The sequence below is a fragment of the Alternaria viburni genome (assembly GCF_023758015.1).
Source record: "Alternaria viburni strain BMP 2772 chromosome Unknown scaffold_8, whole genome shotgun sequence".
NCBI lineage: Eukaryota > Fungi > Ascomycota > Dothideomycetes > Pleosporales > Pleosporaceae > Alternaria > Alternaria viburni.
The window spans coordinates 131643-151703 of record NW_026055777.1 but is presented as its reverse complement, the minus strand read 5'-3'; the positions used below and the strand labels follow the sequence as shown (position 1 = coordinate 151703).

At 52.4% G+C, this 20061-nt stretch overlaps 9 protein-coding genes across 9 annotated transcripts; 6 read left to right on the top strand and 3 right to left on the bottom strand.

Moving 5' to 3' along the window:
- Positions 1 to 191: 191 nt before the first annotated feature.
- J4E79_004482 (uncharacterized protein) lies at positions 192 to 854 on the top strand (the record flags this gene model as incomplete). The annotated part of the gene is made up of 1 exon (XM_049353367.1): positions 192 to 854. The coding sequence occupies one exon, from the start codon at positions 192 to 194 to the stop codon at positions 852 to 854; it is 663 nt and encodes a 220-aa protein (XP_049211815.1).
- Positions 855 to 2611: 1757 nt separating this feature from the next.
- On the top strand, positions 2612 to 3378 carry J4E79_004481 (uncharacterized protein; the record flags this gene model as incomplete). Its single annotated transcript, XM_049353366.1, has 3 exons — positions 2612 to 2803; positions 2853 to 2971; positions 3030 to 3378. 3 exons carry the CDS (start codon positions 2612 to 2614, stop codon positions 3376 to 3378), a joined length of 660 nt encoding a protein of 219 aa, XP_049211814.1.
- Positions 3379 to 4926: 1548 nt separating this feature from the next.
- On the top strand, positions 4927 to 6563 carry J4E79_004480 (uncharacterized protein; the record flags this gene model as incomplete). The annotated part of the gene is made up of 2 exons (XM_049353365.1): positions 4927 to 4970; positions 5267 to 6563. 2 exons carry the CDS (start codon positions 4927 to 4929, stop codon positions 6561 to 6563), a joined length of 1341 nt encoding a protein of 446 aa, XP_049211813.1.
- A 621-nt stretch (positions 6564 to 7184) lies between these two features.
- On the bottom strand, positions 7185 to 9416 carry J4E79_004479 (uncharacterized protein; the record flags this gene model as incomplete). Its single annotated transcript, XM_049353364.1, has 5 exons — positions 7185 to 7292; positions 7374 to 7685; positions 7749 to 8624; positions 8686 to 8970; positions 9129 to 9416. 5 exons carry the CDS (start codon positions 9414 to 9416, stop codon positions 7185 to 7187), a joined length of 1869 nt encoding a protein of 622 aa, XP_049211812.1.
- A 1342-nt stretch (positions 9417 to 10758) lies between these two features.
- On the top strand, positions 10759 to 11712 carry J4E79_004478 (uncharacterized protein; the record flags this gene model as incomplete). The annotated part of the gene is made up of 1 exon (XM_049353363.1): positions 10759 to 11712. One exon carries the CDS (start codon positions 10759 to 10761, stop codon positions 11710 to 11712), a length of 954 nt encoding a protein of 317 aa, XP_049211811.1.
- A 78-nt stretch (positions 11713 to 11790) lies between these two features.
- Positions 11791 to 12220, top strand: J4E79_004477 (uncharacterized protein; the record flags this gene model as incomplete). The annotated part of the gene is made up of 2 exons (XM_049353362.1): positions 11791 to 11963; positions 12022 to 12220. The coding sequence occupies 2 exons, from the start codon at positions 11791 to 11793 to the stop codon at positions 12218 to 12220; spliced, it is 372 nt and encodes a 123-aa protein (XP_049211810.1).
- An 898-nt stretch (positions 12221 to 13118) lies between these two features.
- On the top strand, positions 13119 to 15004 carry J4E79_004476 (uncharacterized protein; the record flags this gene model as incomplete). Its single annotated transcript, XM_049353361.1, has 2 exons — positions 13119 to 13179; positions 13233 to 15004. 2 exons carry the CDS (start codon positions 13119 to 13121, stop codon positions 15002 to 15004), a joined length of 1833 nt encoding a protein of 610 aa, XP_049211809.1.
- Positions 15005 to 15167: 163 nt separating this feature from the next.
- Positions 15168 to 16882, bottom strand: J4E79_004475 (uncharacterized protein; the record flags this gene model as incomplete). The annotated part of the gene is made up of 4 exons (XM_049353360.1): positions 15168 to 15967; positions 16017 to 16142; positions 16207 to 16554; positions 16621 to 16882. The coding sequence occupies 4 exons, from the start codon at positions 16880 to 16882 to the stop codon at positions 15168 to 15170; spliced, it is 1536 nt and encodes a 511-aa protein (XP_049211808.1).
- A 1169-nt stretch (positions 16883 to 18051) lies between these two features.
- Positions 18052 to 20013, bottom strand: J4E79_004474 (uncharacterized protein; the record flags this gene model as incomplete). The annotated part of the gene is made up of 2 exons (XM_049353359.1): positions 18052 to 19947; positions 19990 to 20013. The coding sequence occupies 2 exons, from the start codon at positions 20011 to 20013 to the stop codon at positions 18052 to 18054; spliced, it is 1920 nt and encodes a 639-aa protein (XP_049211807.1).
- Positions 20014 to 20061: the final 48 nt, after the last annotated feature.

The window sequence follows — 20061 nt, the reverse complement described above, 5'->3', positions numbered from 1 at the left end:
GCAAAGTCATTCAACTTTCTCTCCAAAAGACAAGGGTGCCCGACACCAGATGGCACTGAGTGAGATATGTTATCGATAAGGCGCCTTGAGAAAATGGCGCTGTTGATCATTCAACATGTTTCATCTCAGACCACAATGTCTATTGTCAATGACTACATTTCTCATGCATGTTCAACTTGCTGCAGCTGACCATGTGCGTCTCGTTACAAAGCGGTCCGAACGACAATGACGTTGAAGATGACGCGAGCCACCCTCTTACTGGAGCCGCTGACAGGGACGAAGAAGCCCATCTGTTGACAAGAGAAGAGATGGACTTCGAAGACAACGCGTTGCCTGCGCGTAGTGGCCGACGTACTTTCCTTCGCTTCTTGCGCGGTCCAGAGCCACCTCGCATCCAGTCCATTCAGCCAGTCTTCCCAGCCATCCAAGCGTATCCGGCCCAATGGACGGAAGCACACGGGTTCAATAAACCCATCTGGCTCTTTGCTGTGCTACTGCTATGGCTTGTTATATTTGTGTGGTTTCTCACTGCACAATTACCGCTTCGCGATGGGGATGGCAATAGCGTGATCAACCTCGATTGCGTAGACACGCTCTGGAAACGAAAGAACGAATGCGGAATCGATGGGATCGATTGCCGCCCTTTCAGCAACCATTCATTCGCCTTCCGGTGTCCAGCGAAGTGCGGCGACGTGCAGATCTTGAATCCGCACATTGTTGGACCTCTCGAAGTAAACTACCGACCGCTTGTCATCGGTACGGGATTTTACCGTGGAGACAGTTTCATCTGCGGATCCGCGATCCATGCTGGCATTGTGGATGGCCGGAAAGGTGGTAAGGAACTGCCCGTATGAACTGTGTGTAAGACATATACTGACATGTTATCTTCATTCTTGTAGGCTCTGGCCGGATTACTCTCGTTGGTGAGCATGACAGTTTCGCCAGTACTAAGCGACACGGCATCGAATCCTTGCCTTTCGATTCGTACTTCCCGCTTGCCTTTTCCGTAGGCTATGACGATAGCTTCCACTCCGCTTCCGACCCTCGGTCAGCCTTGCTTCCTGTTTCACTCCTCGTCACTGCTGCGCTTGCTATCTTCACCACGTCACCCAAGATCTTCTTTGCGATCTTCAGCCTTATTTTTGCCCACGTGAGCTTTGTTTCCGACCCACCGTCAGCGTCTTCCCGAAACACTACTGTTCTTCCGGATCATCTGTCCATGTTCGCGAAGCGACTTTTACCGGCAATGTTCGTGGCCGTTGTCATATACTCCACTACCGTGAAGAGGTCATTACTTGGGATGACTGCTCATTTTGAGAAAGCACTTTTCTGGCTTTCCGGTTTCTGGATTGGCGCACTTTCAAATTATACTTTTGATTGGATACCGATATCTCGACTTACCTCGCACGATCTGGAACAACAACCCGGGGCAAAGCTAGCCTTGGCAATCATCGTTCTGGTGCTGGTGGTCATCATTGTAGGGCAAGTATATTTCTTCTGGCTCGAAGGCCGCCTGCTCCGCTACCTCGGCTTGTTTGGACTTTTCATTCTTGGAATCATTGTCTGCTTGACTATCCCAGGCGTAAATCTAAGGATCCACCACTACATCCTCGCGATATTGTTGCTGCCGGGCACGAGTTTGCAAACACGACCGTCTCTACTGTACCAAGGCATTCTGTTGGGTCTTTTCGTCAATGGAATAGCGCGCTGGGACTTTGACTCTGTCTTGCAGACTTCTGCTGCACTTCGCGCTGATGCGAAGTTTAACTCCGTGGTTCCCAAGATAGCGGACGCCACCGTCAACTTTGGTACCGAGGCGCTGGTCGCGACATTTCGGTATGAAGTACACCCGGTCGGAATTGACGGCATAAGTGTCTTAGTAAATGATGTTGAGCGGGACCGCGCGTTCTACGATGATGGGCTAGGTGGAGCTTCTTTTGAGTGGCGCAGACCACTTGATAGTGGAATCAACGAGTACTTTCGGTGGGCTTATGTAAGAGATGGGAGAACTTTGGATTATACCAGGCCAGGTACATTATCTGGCAACGGCACGTGGATTCTTGGAGAGCCGGTGGAGAAGATATGAGTGCAGCTGGCTGCACGGTTGCAATTATAAGGATACATCGCGTCTAGGCTCATGTGCCTGGGGTGTGGTGGAGGCCCACGAGGTTCGTTGATTGGAGAATATAAGCTTTTACGATCACAAGAACATGTCAGGGTCTGGTCGTTGTTATCGCTCACATCCGAAGACCTGTCATTTGCTGTAGGCGACACCGGACCATGGTATCAGTTCCAAATACCCCACACTCTTCGTCACGAAGCCCGCATCACTATTAGCTTCAACCGCAAGACAGATACAGTCTGAGGCTTCTCCGTAGCCCATATCTCTTCATCCCACCCTTTTCTCTTCCGGCTCATACTCACTCATTCATTCCTTCCAACCCTCACCACCATTCAAGATGGTAAGTCACAATTGTCCAGTTCTGTAGCCATGCCGCATATCTTCCGTTCAAATCAGAGTTTCAACACTCCTGGACAAGCCGCAATACAGGATATGTATCCAAGCAGCGATTTCGGGGCTACATGCGCGATTCCATGAGCTATACTGACCATGCCACAGCACTATACACTCATCGCTTCGACGGCTGCACTTTCTGCACTGGTTCCGCGCCAGATGCGAAACTGCCCCGCTATACCTACATGCCCTCGCTGGAACGGTTGCGTATCTACGTCCACCAACGGTGCTGTATTCCAGCTCACCTGTGCGACTGACTACAACGGCCCCATCATCGACTCTGCCCAGGTACGTTGCAATCCCGAGGAAGACTAGAATACTATTCACACCTTCAAAGGCCGATGTATTCGTCGACTGCGCAGATGCTTGCTCTCGACACAAGGATTGCGTCGCATTCAACATGAAGGGAAGTTTCTGCTACCTTCTGGGCAACCCCAAGGGTACTGCCCGGCCAGCGTAAGTTTGTCTCTAACACGTCCATCTATTTCCAACAACTTTCCAACTCATCCTGCAGAACCAACGTGTCCACCGGCAATCAGCTCAAGGGCCCGACCATCGCAGAGCCCGCGCCTGGCTCCTCGACATGCACCGACGTCATCGACTGCCCTACCGATGACAAGTGCAGGTACACCACTGCGAACCAGAAGCCGTTCATTGCACAGTGCAACTGGGACTACTATGGTGGCGACATCGCCTACAAGTCAACCGAGTCCATGACCAAGTGTGTGGACGTGTGTTCTGTTACCACAGGATGCGTTGCCGTTACTTGGTTTGACCAGAACTGCTACCTCAAGAACAACAACACCAACATGATCTACAACAACAATGTTGATAGTAAGCCATTTGTGCAATCGCGAGTTTGATCTCCGGGCTAACGCATGTTTAGGTGTTCATCTTGAAAACTAGGCTTCTCATCTCTGAGACAAGCTGGATGCCATCAACGGTGCACATCATCACTGGATCTGTCACCACCATGTCGTGGTGTTGAAGTGGACGTATATGGGGTTTTTCAGGCCAGAATGTTGCATGAAATGCCGCATATCGGCCCGTAGGCTGTTGCTCCAATCGAGCATTCAATATCACGAATAACCCCTCGTTTCAGTTTCACCTTGCGAAAGTAGTTTCGATGATTGCGTAATTCTTTTGTATTGCGTACACGAGCTAGCTTCACACATCTTCCTCTAGTGGCGCGCCTCGCTTACGGTACCTACCTATGCTTGACCGGCAACACAGCCCGAACTTGGCATGGTAGGCTGTGTTTGACACCAACCAACAAAACCCAGCTATTTTCCCCTTGAGTCGATCTTCGAAATAGTCGAGGAATTGCGGGGTGATCATCAGGCTGAGACGTCAAGTGCACAGATACGGGACCTGCGTTGAAGGTACGCGCCACGATAAGGCGACCCATGTGTTGATCAACTTTCTCTTTTGCGCCTTGCTACGTAGAGGTACTTATAGTGAGAAGACATCTACTCAACCTCGCATCTCATTTTTTTAGTATTGATATATTGCTTTCCCGAGATCCTTCCACAGCTTCAGCTACGCGTTACCAAAGTACCTCTAAACATGGGCGTCCTAGCATCTTTCACTCGTCCTAAAAGTCCACTTTGGCAAGGACCTCAACGCTTCCATCACGATGTCTTTCTCGTAAAGGCATTTATTCTTTTTGTCTTTATCATCATCGTCATATCCCACAATGCTTCCTTCAAGTACGGATTTAACGATCGCGACAACGACCCCCGTTGGCAAAGCTATGCGTAAGTCACAGCACATGGTCTTCCCACTTACGATCGTTTCAAGAGCCACACCGATCGAACAAAGCGCATACTAACTGGGTATCTAGAAATGATTGGTTCTTCCGCACAGGGTTCGCAATGATCCCAGATACCGTTTACACCCTCTTCAGCCTCGTGGCTATACCCTCTTCAGCCTCCGTACCAAATTTGTTTCATCCCATCCTTACTCTCACTGTATCTTTGGTCATGGTGTGTCTTTATGGGGCCATCTGCTTTCTACACACGCTCATCATCTACAACGATGAGAGCAACACTTACAACAAGTCGTATTGGGATAGCCTTGGATACGCTGAGGTGGGATTCCAGGGGTTACTGGGCCTTTTACATGCGGGAATGGCCCTGCTGAGTTGCATTGCTGTGCATCAGTGGAGGAGGTCGAAGAAGGGTGCGATGGCTGATGATACAGCGGACGTGGAGTTGACGCCTTCGACCAAGGATGGTAGGGCCAGTGATTTGAGTTAGATGGCCAGGTAGAAGAAGAGGGGACATTGTTTGATGTGCTTGCTGTTAGCGGGTTTCGCGGGTTGATCGCGCCGGCACCATCAAAGGGAACGAAAATGAGTAATAATGAGGGGAACTTAGACTACATGTATTTACCTAGAGCAATAATGTATAATGCGTCCTAGTTTCTGCAATGTCAAGGAGAGTCCAAAGTGGGAGTGGATGACGCCTTATCTCCATGATCGCCGTTGATAGCACCCCACTAACGCTACGGTGACTCAACCAACCACGACTCACATAAAAGACACGACGACTGCCAGATCGTCAATGTAGCCGTTCAGCTGTTCGAAGTTCCGATGGCGCTTCAAAGCCTCGTTGTTGGCGTGATAGCGGCTCATCCCATAACAGCCTTGTTCTTCACGCCTTTCCTGCTTGTATTGATCCGTTCAGTATATCGCATCTACTTCCATCCTCTATCCCACATCCCTGGACCCGTATTACCTAAGCTGACCAGCATTTTCCTTCACTACCACGCCTACATCGGAGACGAAGCAAGCACGATTCACAAACTCCACGAACAATACGGCCCGTATGTCCGAGTCTCACCGAACGAAGTCGATATAAGCGACGCGGATGCTATACCCGCAATCTACGTATCGAAAGGAGGCTTTCCGAAAGCGGCGTGCTACGCAAATTTCGACATTGATGGCCACAAGACTATTTTCTCCACCATCGACACGGACTACAGGAGCCCAAGAGCGAAAGCTGTGGTCCCGCTGTTCTCAACAAAAGCATTAAGGGAAAATGAGAGAGCAATTTGGGGATGCGTCGATCGTATGGTGGAGCGATTGAGGGACGAAGCCATGACAAAGCGGCCTGTCAATGTGCTCAACTTGACGCGAAGCTTGGCTGTGGACGCAGTATCTACGCACCTGTTCCGGGAGAATTACGATGGGGTCAGCGAACGCGGTCCAGTACTCAGCGTGAGCGCATTCGTGGACGCGTTTGTCGCTGTCGGTCGCTTCTTCTACCTCCCAAATCTCGCTTTCACGTGGCTGGAATGGGCCGTTGCCAAATGGTTGCCCGATCCAGAAACTGATGATAGCATGATGCTTGTTGATAAGTTCATCGGCACACTGGTAGCTAATACCTCCGAGAAGTCAACAACATATCCCGGGCGTCTACTCGCTGCGGGACTCAGCGACTCCGAGGTAAAGGCACAGTGCAAGGATCTCATCTTCGCAGGGACAGATTCTACCGGGATGAACTTGGCAACGACCATGCGCAATCTAGCGTTGTACCCAGATATGTACGAGAGACTGAAGGAAGAGATCAAGGGTAACGTTGCCCTTGGCCCGGATGCACAGGACGTTCAAGCGCTACCCTATCTAAACGCTATTGTCAAAGAAGGCCTCCGAACCAGCATGGCAAATCCTACGCGCTTACCTCATACCGTCCCCGCAGGAGGTTGGACTTTCAAAAACACCTACTTCCCAGCTAGTTCCATTGTCGGTTGCTCAGCCTATGAGCTGCACTTCAACCCGGGCATCTTTCCCTCACCAAGAAGCTTCCGGCCTGAAAGATGGCTGAACCCAACAGAAGCTATGTCGAAATACTGGTTCGCTTTCGGCGCAGGGAGCAGAGCGTGCATCGCCAGAAACTTGGCAACCATGGAACTACAATTCGCGACGGAGAGGCTAGGTAGAAGTGGGGTTCTTGATGGTGCAAGTGTAGTACAGAATGATGTCGAGATCTACGAGTGGTTCAATTCGAAAGTCAAGGGCGAGAGAATTGACTTGGTCTGGGGTTGATTGAGATGGCTCTGCAATCCCCTTGACTAGATGAAGTTTCGACTTAGGAAAAGGGTATGCGTTACAAAAAGCGAGAACAAAGAATGTACACCTGTATCGTATGTCCGATTTACATGCGTCCTGGGGGCTTTCATGACAGACATTCTGCCAGGTCTTATGTCACCCGGTGCCGATTGTAAGTGTATCGGTCAATTGCATGCACGCTTCCAATGCAGGACAGTGTCACTGAAGCAATCATGAGTCGAGTGAGCGGCCTCTTTGAGAACGACTGACCATCGCGGACTCCATCGGCAAGTTGCGAAGCAAGTAGTGAGAACATGCGATCGGTGAGCATACATCAACAAGGAAGCAAGTATCTCAGAAATTAAGGGGATGTAATGTATTCAGAAGAAGCTACAAACTACTAACGCGGAGCAACAAAGGGGAAGAGAAACAACGGGAGAAAGAACATGGCAGAAACCAGCGCAAGCTCACACTAGCGTGAAACGGAGCGACGCGACCAACGAAGCGTGCAAAAAGACAGCAGAGCCAAAAGCGACATTCCAGCTACCTCATCGGTTCGTGGCATCGCAGGATGGCTCGCTTCAGTCGGCACGAAGAGAAATTCCCGGCGGAATCGGTTCAAGGACGGCACTTCTCGCCTTTCTCGAAGCACAACTCGACAACCTCGCGTGCGCCGTTGTGGAAGCACTTCTTCTTGATGCCGCAGGTGAACTGCCAGTCGCACATCTGGGAGGAGTTAGTCGACGAACTGTACCAATGAAGATGATGCAACATTGCAGGGGGTGGGTGGGCAAGGCAGTGACTTACGTTGCAAGACTCATCACCGGACTCGCACAGATAGCAATCCTCATCGGCAAAGGAGAAGTCTGGCCGGGTTCCGTTGGAGATCGCCGGCTGCAAATGGGTGGTCGTTGTGTTGGAAGTAGGGGCGTCATCGCCGGCGAGCACTAGAAGCATCGCGGCGGAGCCAAGGAAATCGCCGGAAGCCATGGACGTGTCGTATGCTTTGGACGCCTCGGCGTCCTCTAGGAGGCTTATGCAGATCTCCGCTTCGCTGAGAGGGTCTTTGCACAGGAAGTGCTCACAGCCTTGGTCTTCGTCGCAAGCGAAATCGCACCCCTGTTTGTAACGGAAGTCAGTCAGAAGTTTATGAGCACACGATGGACTAGTGCTTCAACTTACATCGCACTCTGGGTTGCCGTCGCAAGAGTCGCACATTGGCTTGGCGATAATGCTATCGCGGGGAGACGTAGGCGCAGGGGTTTGGTTGGCACGAACTGACCTGGCTACGGTGTGGGTCGCGGTCGTGATCACAGTGACGGGAATCTCGAGCACGTGTGGTGAGCGCGAAGCAGTAACAGTCGGTGGCTGGAGCATGATCGTGGACGCTGGATCTTGGTAGTGATAGGTGACAGTGGAAGTTGTGCCTGGTTGCTGGTAGACGACAGTAGAAGCTGGGTTCTGCACAGTAACGATGGATGTGGTGCCTGGTTGCTGGTAGATTACAGTGGAAGCCGGCTTCTCCACAGTGACGGTGTTAATCTGAATCTGAGGGGCTGCCACGACGACAGTGGTGGTCTGAACCCGAGGAGCTGTCATGACGACAGTGGTGGTCTGAACCCGAGGAGCTGTCACGACGACAGTGGTGATCTGTGGACGCTGAGCAACAACTGTCACAGTGCTTGTCTGTGGACGCTGAGAAATAACTGTCACGGTGCTGGTCTGTGGACGCTGAGTAACCACTGTCACAGTGCTGGTTACTACAGGTATCGAAGTAGTGGTCGTAGTGCATGGGGAGCTCTGAGGAGCTACGACAACAGTAGTGGTACTGGTAAGAGGGGCGGACACGGTGACGGTGACGACTGGCGAGGACGTGGGGCCAACGACGGTCGAAATGACCACTGTCTCGGTGGTAGTTGTGGTCTCGCTGGGTCCGGAGGCAGAGACGTTGAAGCCCGGGGGCTGCCATTTGGAACGGACGCTCATGCACACCGTCATGTGAGTGGCTAAGTTGTTGCAAAGGTACTTGTCGCACTCTGCGCAGTCGGCGTGGCATTCCTGAGAAAAGATAAGTTAGCAAGCTGAATACAGGCAAGAAACTTGGGACAGATCAACGTACTGGGCAAGTTTGGTCATTGCAAGGGAAGCATTCCGACTGCTTAAAGGCAGTGCGACGAGTAGGTGACTGGTTGTCGCCATCGTTGGAGGCTAGCTCATCGCGAGGGGCCAGACCAGTGTGCGTCGGGGGTACGGCTGTACGAGCAAGCGTGATGGTAGTGGTGATGTCGGAGATTGATGCCTCAGAAGTAGGCATGGCGGTCACAGTTACGACCGAGGTGCTGATGGTGGTCTTGAGGATGGTGGCTGTGACTGTGTGATTGCGGATGGCATCGCTGAGCTCGGGCTGGACGTCGAAGCAGCTACGCGTATTCAGAAAAGCGTCGAAACATTGGTAATGGTCGCAGTCCCGACATTTGTATTCATAAGGCTTGCAATACTAGCAGCCAGAAGGTCAGCAAAGATCATCCTATTCCGAAAGAAGAGAACATGAGGAAGACTTACGTCGCAAGGTTCCTTAACTGAGCACTGTTTGCATGAGGTTTCCGACAGAGCAATGGTACGAGGGGATACTGAGTTGTCGTTGCCAACAGCCATGTCGCCTCCCTGGTAGTAGGAGCAGTAGTTGTTCTTGTCGCAGCCAATGTGCCAGTTCCCGTCGACGACGGGAGTGTGCTGGGCTGGGACAGCATCGACAGGGTCCTCAATGGAACTTGGCTTGACTGCCAGGCCGGCAGGCGTAGCGGCACCGAAGGCGATGAAGCAAGCGATGATGCTGGTGGTGAGACGCATGGCGTGGGGTGTGGTTGGAGGAACCAAGCTCTACCGGTGGGATGCGTTGATGGGGTGGGCTCAGGTATGGATGACGGATGGATGAGCTGGGTAGAAGAGTTGATGGTAGAGTTGCTGGGCTGGTTGTGATGTGAGAGAGAAATGGAGGATGGAGACCCGAGGACGGGATTATATACTCATGCACGTAGCTTGTAGACGGGCAGCAGCAGTGAGGTGCTGCTGCTTCATGGTGTGTTGATGTTTACTGTGGTTGTAGATGGAAGAAGGTGGAACATGCTGAACCTGACGACGATGCTACTCCAAAGACAGCAAGGCCGACTCCTACACGTGGTAGTCAGAGAAGTCTCGAGTCTCCTCGTTGGAGAAGCGGCCAGTGCCTTGATCTTGCAGCCTCCTCTACATGCCTCGATTAGCCAGTTACCCAAACATCGTCCGCGGGATGGGCGTGCTGCAGCAATAGGTGGACCAGTAAACACAAGTGCTAAAGGAGAAATGCTATTTTTCGAGTGCGGCTGCATCTTTTACAGCCTATGTCCTGTCCATGTAGGGTAGTAGGGCTCGGCGGAAGTGCTCTTTCGTGATGAGCGTGGTGTCAGCAACTCGGAAGGAGCGTACGGGCAGCCCGGGAACTGCATATAGCATGTCACAAGGGATGCATCGATGCACTACAGGCGTATGAGTGTGTCCATGTATTAGACTCACGGTTCGAAGCCTTGCACAGAATTCTCGTGCGTGATGTTCCATATGCATACGTAGGGCTGCTCCTGTGCTGGGAAGGATCTCAATGAGATACACGACGTGCAGCCTGGTGGCTGGGGACTTGCGCTGCCATGTAAAGGTTTCGGCAATGCTGAGATCTCGTGGCACGCGATGGAAAGGATGACGTTCATTGAGTCTAATGGAGTGGAAGCTGGCCGGGAGTCGCGAGATGGCTGCAGCCAATCAGGCAAGGGGCTGACGTAGCGCGTCAAGCTCCGTGGGGAAGGCGCGACGGTGGGTCAACTGCGACTCCATAGCTACCAGCGACTGCGAAACGACGCATCCAGACCTGAGCGCCCTGTTGGTCATGATGGACCTCTCGACGCTTGGGCGTGCCCCTCAGTGGCTCTCGTCCGCTCCTTCACTTCTGGTCCTGCTCCGCGTTCCAGCGTTTCTGGCTACACAAACGCCTGCAAGCCCCGCGCAGCCCACTGCAGGCAACTGCGGCACCAACTTTACTTGAACCCTGATCTCGCCCGTATTCTCTCTCTAGCTTGCTGCCAATCCCGCTCGCAAGCCTCTCTACCTTACATCTCCCTGCGCAGCTCATTCTACAAAACTCACGCGCGACCAACTGCCCGCCATGACCAACGACAAGGCTGCACCCGCCTTCATGGACCTCCCGCTCGAGGTGCGACACTCCATTTTCGAGCATGTGGCCGCGCGCGACGTCAAGCCTAAGAAGCTGCTCCGCTACTGGTTCGAGAAGAAAGAGGTCAAGGAACTCGTTGCCCAAGACGCCATTGACAACCCCAACGGTCCCACCCCGCGCGTCGTATACGCCAACGACTACGATGATCACGATGACGAGAGTGCTGTAAGCGACCACAACAGTGAGGAGGATGATCAAGAAGAGAACGAAGATGCCGCGGAGGACAGCGAAAACGAGGACGAGGACGAAGACGAAGATGGAAATGAGGACGAAGGAGCAGATCAGGAAGATGGCAATGATGAGGATGAAGCTGAAGATGAGTCTGAGTCTGACTTGGACGGCGAAGATGAGGACGATGAGGTAGAAGGAGCTGTCGCCGGCGCGCACGATACCCAGTCGGCAACTGCTAGCGTCCACGTTCCAGCCCAAGCTACGGCTCAAGTTGACCCCGACCACCACTCCGAAGACGGGATGGCAGCGGAAGAACCTGGACAAGGACATGCCGGTGAGGGTGACAGCGAGGATGAGGGCGACAACGGCGAAGAGTCCGAGGGTGCCCACCTACACAATGAGGACGAGGCCGAAGGCGATAGCGATGGCGACGAAGATTTGGCTGATGACGGCGGTAACGCTGCTGCTACAGTTGTTGCAGCTCAGCCTCCTCCTCCAGCACCCGTATTCCGACCTCACAACAAGTGGCGCCACATACCGAACTTCGTGCGCATCACTCACTGTCCTCCGCCGGTCCAGCTCCTGTTGGCCTCCCGCCAGCTGAACAACGAGGCAAAGAACTGGTTCTACGATGTAGCCGTCCTACGTATCGACGCGACTGGTAGCTTCGCCCACACGTCTTTCTTCGAGGAGGCAAGTCATTTCCTTGGATGAATCAACGTGTGACATGTACTGACTTCGTGAACCAATGTTTAGGCCTTCAGCCAGATCACCGATGCTGCCTTTTCTCCAATGGAGAACATCCGAAAGGTTGATATCACTTTCGTTTGGGATTCGGCCTGGATCCGCGCCGACACTACCGACTCCATCGAGGCCATCTTCCCTGCCCTTCTTCGCCAGCGCTCCAATTTCGTATTCGAGATCCTGTTGAAGGCGCCAGACTTGCGAGAGGTCGTCATTCATTGGTAAGTCAGCTCAAGGTTCGATTTACTTTCGAACAATCACTAACGTTGCGCTCCTAAGGCACGACTCCATTCAAGACGACGAGAGCGCTAACCTCATGCTCGACAATCTTGCACCCTTCCATACGTTGGGCGCTACCGTCAACATCATCGAGCACTACATCGCGGCGGACGCCAAGCCCAAAAAGCGTAGTATCGCTGGCAAGCGTCGCGTCGAGTTCCAAAACATACTTGACATGGGTCTTGATCGGCTCTTCTAAGATGCGATGCTTGGCATCGTCGCACGGCGAAAACTCGGTTCGTGTTTCTGAAGAAGGCAGCCATTTGTGGATGTGATCGAGGGTAGCTTTCCTTTTTCATGAAGTTTCGCCCCAGCAAGCCGGGACTTTGCGTCCTAGTGCCTTAGCCTACACATGCCATCGACTCTTGCGGTTACCGTGCATCGATCCATGGTTCCGAATGCGCAGTGTTAGTGGGCTGCAGGGTTCAAGTATCCGAAAGTAGGCCTTCGGAAATTCCAAGATACCTCATTACACTCTTCCACAATCTCTGTTATCTTTTGTGCTCTACGAATGAAGTGTTTGCTAACATCACCACCACCAGGTCAGAATTTAAAAACTGCGCGGAACATGCGTTCTACATTGTACCTCTCTACGTCCTTCTTTTGACAATTGTTATCCGCGGTTCTCGGACAGGCGCATATGATCGCCGTTAGGTTACGGCTCACGAATGCGGGGAAAGAACACCTGATGTGCTATTCACCACCACCATGGCTGATAGCGCAAACACAAGGCTATCCTGAGTGGACGGCATGGGAGATCGTTCAATTGTTGTGAGAGCTAATAGCTCGTAGCGTTCCCTAAGCCTTGGGGTCGCCATCTAGATGCGCGGAAAGGGTCCGCTAGTATCACCGGCGCCAAGCCGAAAACAGCAGAAGATGGGGTAGTGCGGTACTCAAGTTCACAAAAAACCTATGGCATCCGATAAATGGTCTGCGATGGACTGTAAGTGGCCGAACTTTATTTGCGAGGGGCGAAGAAATACTGAACATTTACTTAAACGGATTGCTGGACTCCCAAATCTGACTCTTGACAGTTGTCTTGTCATCTGGTATCCGAACATCTTCTCAGAGTGCCCAGATCATAACAAAATTTCATCATGGGTATATACAACAAGCTTGCAGACGACATTAATGAGGTAGATGTCATCATCGCTGGAGGTATGTCTATCATATTCACCCTCATCGATTCTCCCACTGACATCTTTGTATAGGCGGTACAGCGGGTTGTATCATAGCCGGTCGACTTGCTGAAGATGACCCCTCCCTCTCTATTCTTGTAGTCGAAGGGGGCGCGAACAACAAAGATGTCGCCAGCGTTGTCAACCCCGTTTTCTACTTGCAGAACTTACTGCCTGCCACCAAGACCGCTCTCTTCTACAAAGGAAACAAGTCGAAGCAGCTAGCCGATCGTGAACCCATTGTACCTTGCGGTGGTACCTTGGGCGGAGGCAGTTCAATCAATTTCATGATGTACACACGAGCACAAAGATCAGACTTTGATAGTTGGAACACACCTGGCTGGTCAGCTGAGGAGATGTGGCCCCACCTAAAGAAGCTAGAGACCTACCATGGGCCCGGAGCGAAAGAGCACCACGGCCACAGCGGACCAATCCATGTCTCAGACGGAGGGTATCGCGCAAAGGCTGCTGAAGACGACTTCATAAGGGCAGCTGAGATGGTCGGGTACCCTGAGATCGAAGATTTGCAGAACCTGGACGACAACAACGGTATCGCGCGATGGCAACGCTACGTCTCACCAGAGGGCAAACGCCAAGATACCGCACACACATACCTCCACCCGAAGCTCGAAGATGAGCGGTATTCCAACCTTCACGTTCTCGTCGAATCGAAGGTGGTGCGCGTACTGTTCGACGAGAACAAGCGTGCCACTGGTGTCGAATACACACCAAATCCAGAGTTCCAAGCTGAAATCGGTCTGAGCATGCATCCTGTGAAGGCTGTCAAGGCTCGCAAGTTGGTCGTCGTCACATCTGGTGCTTGCGGTACACCGCCCATTCTCGAACGTTCGGGCTTGGGCTCCAAAGAGATCCTCGAACGTGCTGGTGTACCTCTTGTGGAAGAGCTACCTGGTGTAGGAAAGGACTACCAAGACCACCACCTGCTTCTCTACCCCTACAAGACTGCCCTAGCGCCCGACCAAACCATCGATGGCATCCTCAGCGGACGTGCCGACGTTGCCGAGATGATGAAGAACAAAGACCCTATGCTAGGCTGGAACGGTATCGACATATCCTCCAAGCTTCGCCCTACTGAAGAAGAAGTCACTTCCCTCGGACCAGAGTTTCAAGAAGCGTGGAACCGAGACTTCAAGGATGCGCCAAATCGTCCGCTGATGCTGTGCGGTCTGGTGTCTTGCTTCTTGGGCGACCCAGCAAGCATACCTGCGGGCCAGTACGTCACAGCAGGTAACTACACCGCATACCCCTACTCGCGCGGACATATGCACATTACTGGTCCGAAGCACGATGACCCACTAGACTTCGACGTGGGCTTCTTCAACGACAAAGACGACATCGACCTCAAGAAGCAGATCTGGGCGTACAAGAAGCAACGCGAGATCTTGCGACGTACGCAGTTCTACCGTGGCGAATTGGCTGCGGGCCATCCAAAGTTCGCTGCCGATTCCGCGGTCGCACTACAAGAGAATGTCGAAGGGCCTTTGGAAGACGTCAAGGATCTGGTATACAGCAAGGAAGACGATGCTGCCATCGAGCAGTGGCTACGAGAGAACGTCAACACAACGTGGCACTCGCTGGGCACGTGCAAGATGGCGCCAAGGGAGGAGGATGGTGTTGTTGATTCCTCCTTGAACGTGCACGGCATCAAGGGTTTGAAGATTGCGGATCTCAGTATCCCTCCGGAGAATGTGGGTGGTAATACGAATAACACGGCGCTTGTCATTGGTGAGAAGGCGGCGGATATTATCATTAGTGAACTACGCGGCAGCGCTGGTACCCCGTAGGATAGGGTAACCTGTAGAATGTAAATTAACGTCGATCAACTTATAAATTTTCTTGCATCTGATGGAGTCCAATTCAGTATGGCCGGTGATTTGAGTGTGAGAAGGAGGTTCGTGCCGATCCGCCTCGCGCTTGCCCATTAGGCTATTTATCCTTTTGCCCAACCTATAACCTATACCTAAACCTTCTATTCTCGCGATCCGTCAGATCAAGGAACTCTTCATTCTCTAGATGCGTTCCATCATCCTCTCGATCCCTCTTCTTGTTTTCCCACATGTAGTAGGCTCTCAACACGAGCGCCATAGCAGCCGCAAATGCGCAAGTCACTACGATGGTGACCTTGGCTGGTATGAAATCAGGCCCATCGCCTTGGCGGAATGTCAACGGTCCGATGATATTTCCTAAGCAGAAAGACATGAGCAGGATAGCATTCATGGTTACTTTCTTCGTGTGACCGGCAATGTTCGCAGACACCCAAGAGTAGAGGAGCGGTAAGCTGGAGCCAATGCAGTTGGTAAGGTAGTTCCCGATGAGCTTTCCCACTCTAGACTCGCCGGGGAGGAAAGCCATGAGGCAGCCTCCAAGTGCGCCAGGTATAAGCAAGGAGACTACATTCAGTGCGCGTTGGTTGAAACGGCCGGCGAGGTATGTAGCGATGAGAATTGAAATGACGCTGACTGCTCCCGAAGGTAGTTGTAGCAAAGCTGTAGTCTTGGAGCTGAAGCCGAATGACTTGATCAGCGTGGCCTGGTAGGAAGACACTGCACCGTTGGGTACGTTGGATGATATGGTGATGATTGATAGCATCCATGTCTGTGGGTCTTTGAAACAATCAAGCACTTGGTGAAACTTGAAATGCGTGTTCTCGATGCCAGTTTGGTTCTCGCGTAGGCGTTCGATGGCCCATACCTTCTCTGATGGGGTTAGGCGAGAAGACATCGGGTTGTCGGGAAGGAGCAACACCACTGCGTAAGTCAGTACCGTTTCGAAAACCAGTTATAGTGATCCACATACCAGTTATACCGACAGAGACAGTAACTAGGCCCACAACCAAGAACATGATCTGCCAGCTAGTAAACGTGGCACTGTCGTAGTGCTGAAACCCGAAACTGATCAGACTTCCGATAATCGTTCCTGTTCCTGCAGGGGTAGAGGTATGAAGTCAGTATATGTCTCACATGCATATCGTACAGCCAGGACTTACCAACTCCTAGATACCAGATACCGGTTCGCAGCGGTTGTTCTTTCTTCTTATACCACATCGAAGTTATCAGGATCAAGCTGGGTGCGACGGCCGACTCGAAGCAACCCAATAAGACGCGTGTAGCGACTAGAGCGCCGTAGTTCTTGCACACGCATGTGAGTGCCGTGACGAGACCCCAGAGGATGACCGCTGCGCCGAGGTACTTTGCAGTAGGCAGACGCTGCATGCCGTAGCCATGAGGGAACTCGAGCGCGAGGTAAGATACGTAAAAGAAGAGAGCGAGGTTGGAGAATTGTGCCGTGTTGATGTTCGCGTCCTCGTAGAGACCCATCACCGCCGCGTAGTTCACTAGTACGGACCGTTAGTGTCTTTGCTTGCAGAGTAGTGATGCAGCAATGCAAAGAGCTGACATACCTAGTGTCTTGTCCAAATACTGCAAGCAGTAACAACACCACATCAATGGCATGATCATCCAATCAATCTTCCGAACCAGTCTTCGTTCATCCTCTGGCGTGAGAGCACCGACGTTGTGTGCATTCTTAAGAAATTTGAGGGCCTCATCGCCGTTGTTGGATGGCTCCTCGACGGTACCAATCTCGACGTCTGAATGCGGTCGCGATGGAGAAGTGTCGCCCGATTTCGACTCGTGGGCTATCTCTTTCTCTGGGATGCTCATCTTGCCGATATGAAGACGAGGACAGATAAAGTAGATATTATTATCGATTGGTTTCCATGTAGTATGCGGTGCGACATGGTATATGTAACGAACCCAGTACCCTACCATCTCAACATCTGCATTGCCGTGTCGCCCCTCACATGCATGCCGACCTCATACCCGGCATGCAGCATTACCTATCAAGGAGCATCTATCGAAGATCGCTTCTGCGTCCTCAATGGCAGCCAAACATCGTTTCTTCCGACCAGCATCCCTTATCATGAACCCTGTAGCGACAAGCCGATGAACGCGCGATAGGTCCCAGATCTCTAGCCTGCATCGTAGGCGACACAGTGAGATCTTTCTTCCGAGGAATAGCCAAGAGTGCAGCGTGTGATAGCAGATTGCTAATGTGTAGACGTGATGATGTCAGTGGAGATAGTATCGCGGCTGATAACGCTCCCCGTTCGCTTGCGGGGCGCTAGGTGACGTTAGGAAGGTGGTGTGTTGGTCCCTGATGAGGGGTACAACGGTAGCCAACGTCGTGAGCGCCTATGGACTTTGTATGTTTAGCAACTGCAAAAGGTAAGAGCGATATCTCGGAAATAAGCCCTGCAGAACGGAAGTGTACGCAAGAACGCACTTATCTTCACCACTTCCTCCGTTACGAACGCTCTACATTTCTGTGAACCCTGGACCCCGGGAGAAAGCTTAATGCAGTCTTCATTCTCGCGTGTATGCCAGGCTTTCATTCCGCTGGGAACAGCTAGGGATAAATGTATTATGTCTTGCACAAAGAGTGTGCACGTCAAATATTGAAAATTGTAATGCCACTTGAAAGATGTCTCACTACTGATAGCACACATCTTCGTAAGTCTCGTGAAATCCTTGAAGAAAAATGTCATTCACACATAACTAGCTCAAGTCTGGAGAATAGTCAACTATTTGGTGGTTACCATTTAGGTATCTCGGTATAGGCTTCAGGTTTAGTAACTCTTCTAGGCAACGACTTGAATAAAGGTGGTCTACCGTGTTGTCTTGTTTGGTAGTCACACGGCAGTCATGATTGGAACTGAGCAAAAGAATTGCAACTAATATGGCGTCCACATGGGACGCTGTATAATATGAATTCTGGGTATCAATCTTTCTCTGACGATCTGTGGTCACATCCGAACGCCAACAGCAAATAATTAAACAAGCACACTATCCAGTACGCCTTCGATCCAGGCTTCCCAATTTCCCCTCTTCAGCCCCGCCACCCCTTTCGCCGCGGAGCCTTCGTTCTTCCCGACCTCTTTCTGCAGCCCTTCCTTCGCGCCATCGCCCTGCGCTTCCCACCACTCTGCCTCGGCCCTATCTTTGGCCTTCTTGACCACCCTCTCTTCGTCCTCTACGCGGTATAGATCACATTTATTGCACTCGCCGCATGGCTGTCCGGGCCGTTCGCGGAAGTGTCCACAAAAGTGTTGATAGCCCTCATTCGCAAGACCCTGTCGGCAAATGTAGCACATGCTGTACCCACAAAGACAAACGAGCTTATTGCAGCCCTCGGATTTTACAAAGCCTAGGTTGCATTGAGGACAGGTACGCTTGACTGCGTCTGTGGTAGCACGTTCGAGTGTGAGTCGAAGGGACGTGAGTTGGGAAGAGAAACATGTGTGGGGGTCATGCCAGGGAAGGGAGCACGAGAGGCAGGATGCGCGACCGCAGCTTGGGGAGAGACACTGAAACCGAAGGCCGCGACGCTTCAGGTGGACACGCCTGAGGGCGGATCGAAAGGGTGCGATGACGGGCAGGCGAAATGTGATGGTGGCGAAGGTGTAAATAAGAATAATTGCGAAAAGTAAGGCTCGCGTGGCTTGGAAGCACAGTAACTCGAATAAGGGCACCGATGCCAGCGAAGCCAGTATCAGTGGGCGGGATTTGAAACGTAGGCTGGCGAAGAGATTGGTATCTGGAAGCGCGAGGTCATCCAACTCCGCATACGAGCAGAAGGGACACTGTACGAGTGGTAGCTGAGATCTGGTCAGTGCATCGCTAGCGAAGCGCTCGTTGAGTTTGTTCAGGTTGTCCTTTCCATCTTGCTCTTCCAGAAGAGCGCGCTTCACGAACGAGAAGGGTATGCAGCCACGGCACTCTTCGGAGCCACCGGTCATAGGCGCTATGCATTTCAGGGTACACAGGTCCGTGTTGATGTTACGCGCCCACCCCTGGTCGTAGAGGGCAGCGTTGATAGCATGCCGTATGCAACGGAAGCAGATGTAGTGGCCGTCGATATCGCAGGTCGACATCTGCTGAAGCGTGTTGGGTATGAAGCAGCATTCGCAGTCGTACATTTCGCCTTCACGCTCGGCCTCCTCGTCGTTCCATTGCACAGCCAAGTCATAGTCCTGTCGCAATTGCGCGTTCCGGTGTTTCTCATGTTCCGGTACAATAAGTGCGTTGTAAAGCTCCTGATTCAGCTCGTCGCTTCGTGTCTTTACGAGAAGTGGCATAGACGGACGGTTCAGGCGTTCGTCGGCGGGAGTCCATATGACCAGGGGGTGGTCACTGGCCGTCGGCGCCTTCCGTCGCATCAGGAAGTTGGTGATGCTAGATCTCCAACTTCTAGTTGATAGTTCCAATAGCGTTGGTCGTGCATGCGTATAGCTGTAGTTGTATTCAGCCAGCACAGCCTTGATGGTCGAGTGGCTCAGGCCTTTGAATTCCTGATACAGTGCTTCTTTGGCAGCCTCCTTGTACCGTCGTGACCGAAACTTTTCTTCCAGCGCAAGCGGTACGCCTCGAGTGTCTCTCGGTGCGTCTTCCTTGCGGTATTTGTACCTCTGCGCCGTCTCCCGCTGCTCTTCCTGCTCGGCAGGCTTCCTGTACCGGCCCCGCACGTACTTGTCGCCATGCTTTAAAAGCGTCTCGGTAACGACTTGCAGCCTGCTCTCTTCGCTAAAAGTAGACAGCATCTCTCGGAAAACCTCGGGTTGCAGGTCGGGGAAGATGTCGGTAAGCGCTTGCAGGGCGGCATTGAGGTCGCGCAGGTCGGGCTCGTCGAGGCCATGACTGTCGATCGAGGGCGGAGGCTGGGCCGCGGGCTGCGTAGCTGCGGAAGCGCGTCGCAGCTTGGGTGGGCGTACCAGGGAGGCGAAGACGGTCGACATTGCAGATAGTGCGCCTAACGCTGCGGCGGAGGAGGTTTGCCAAGCATG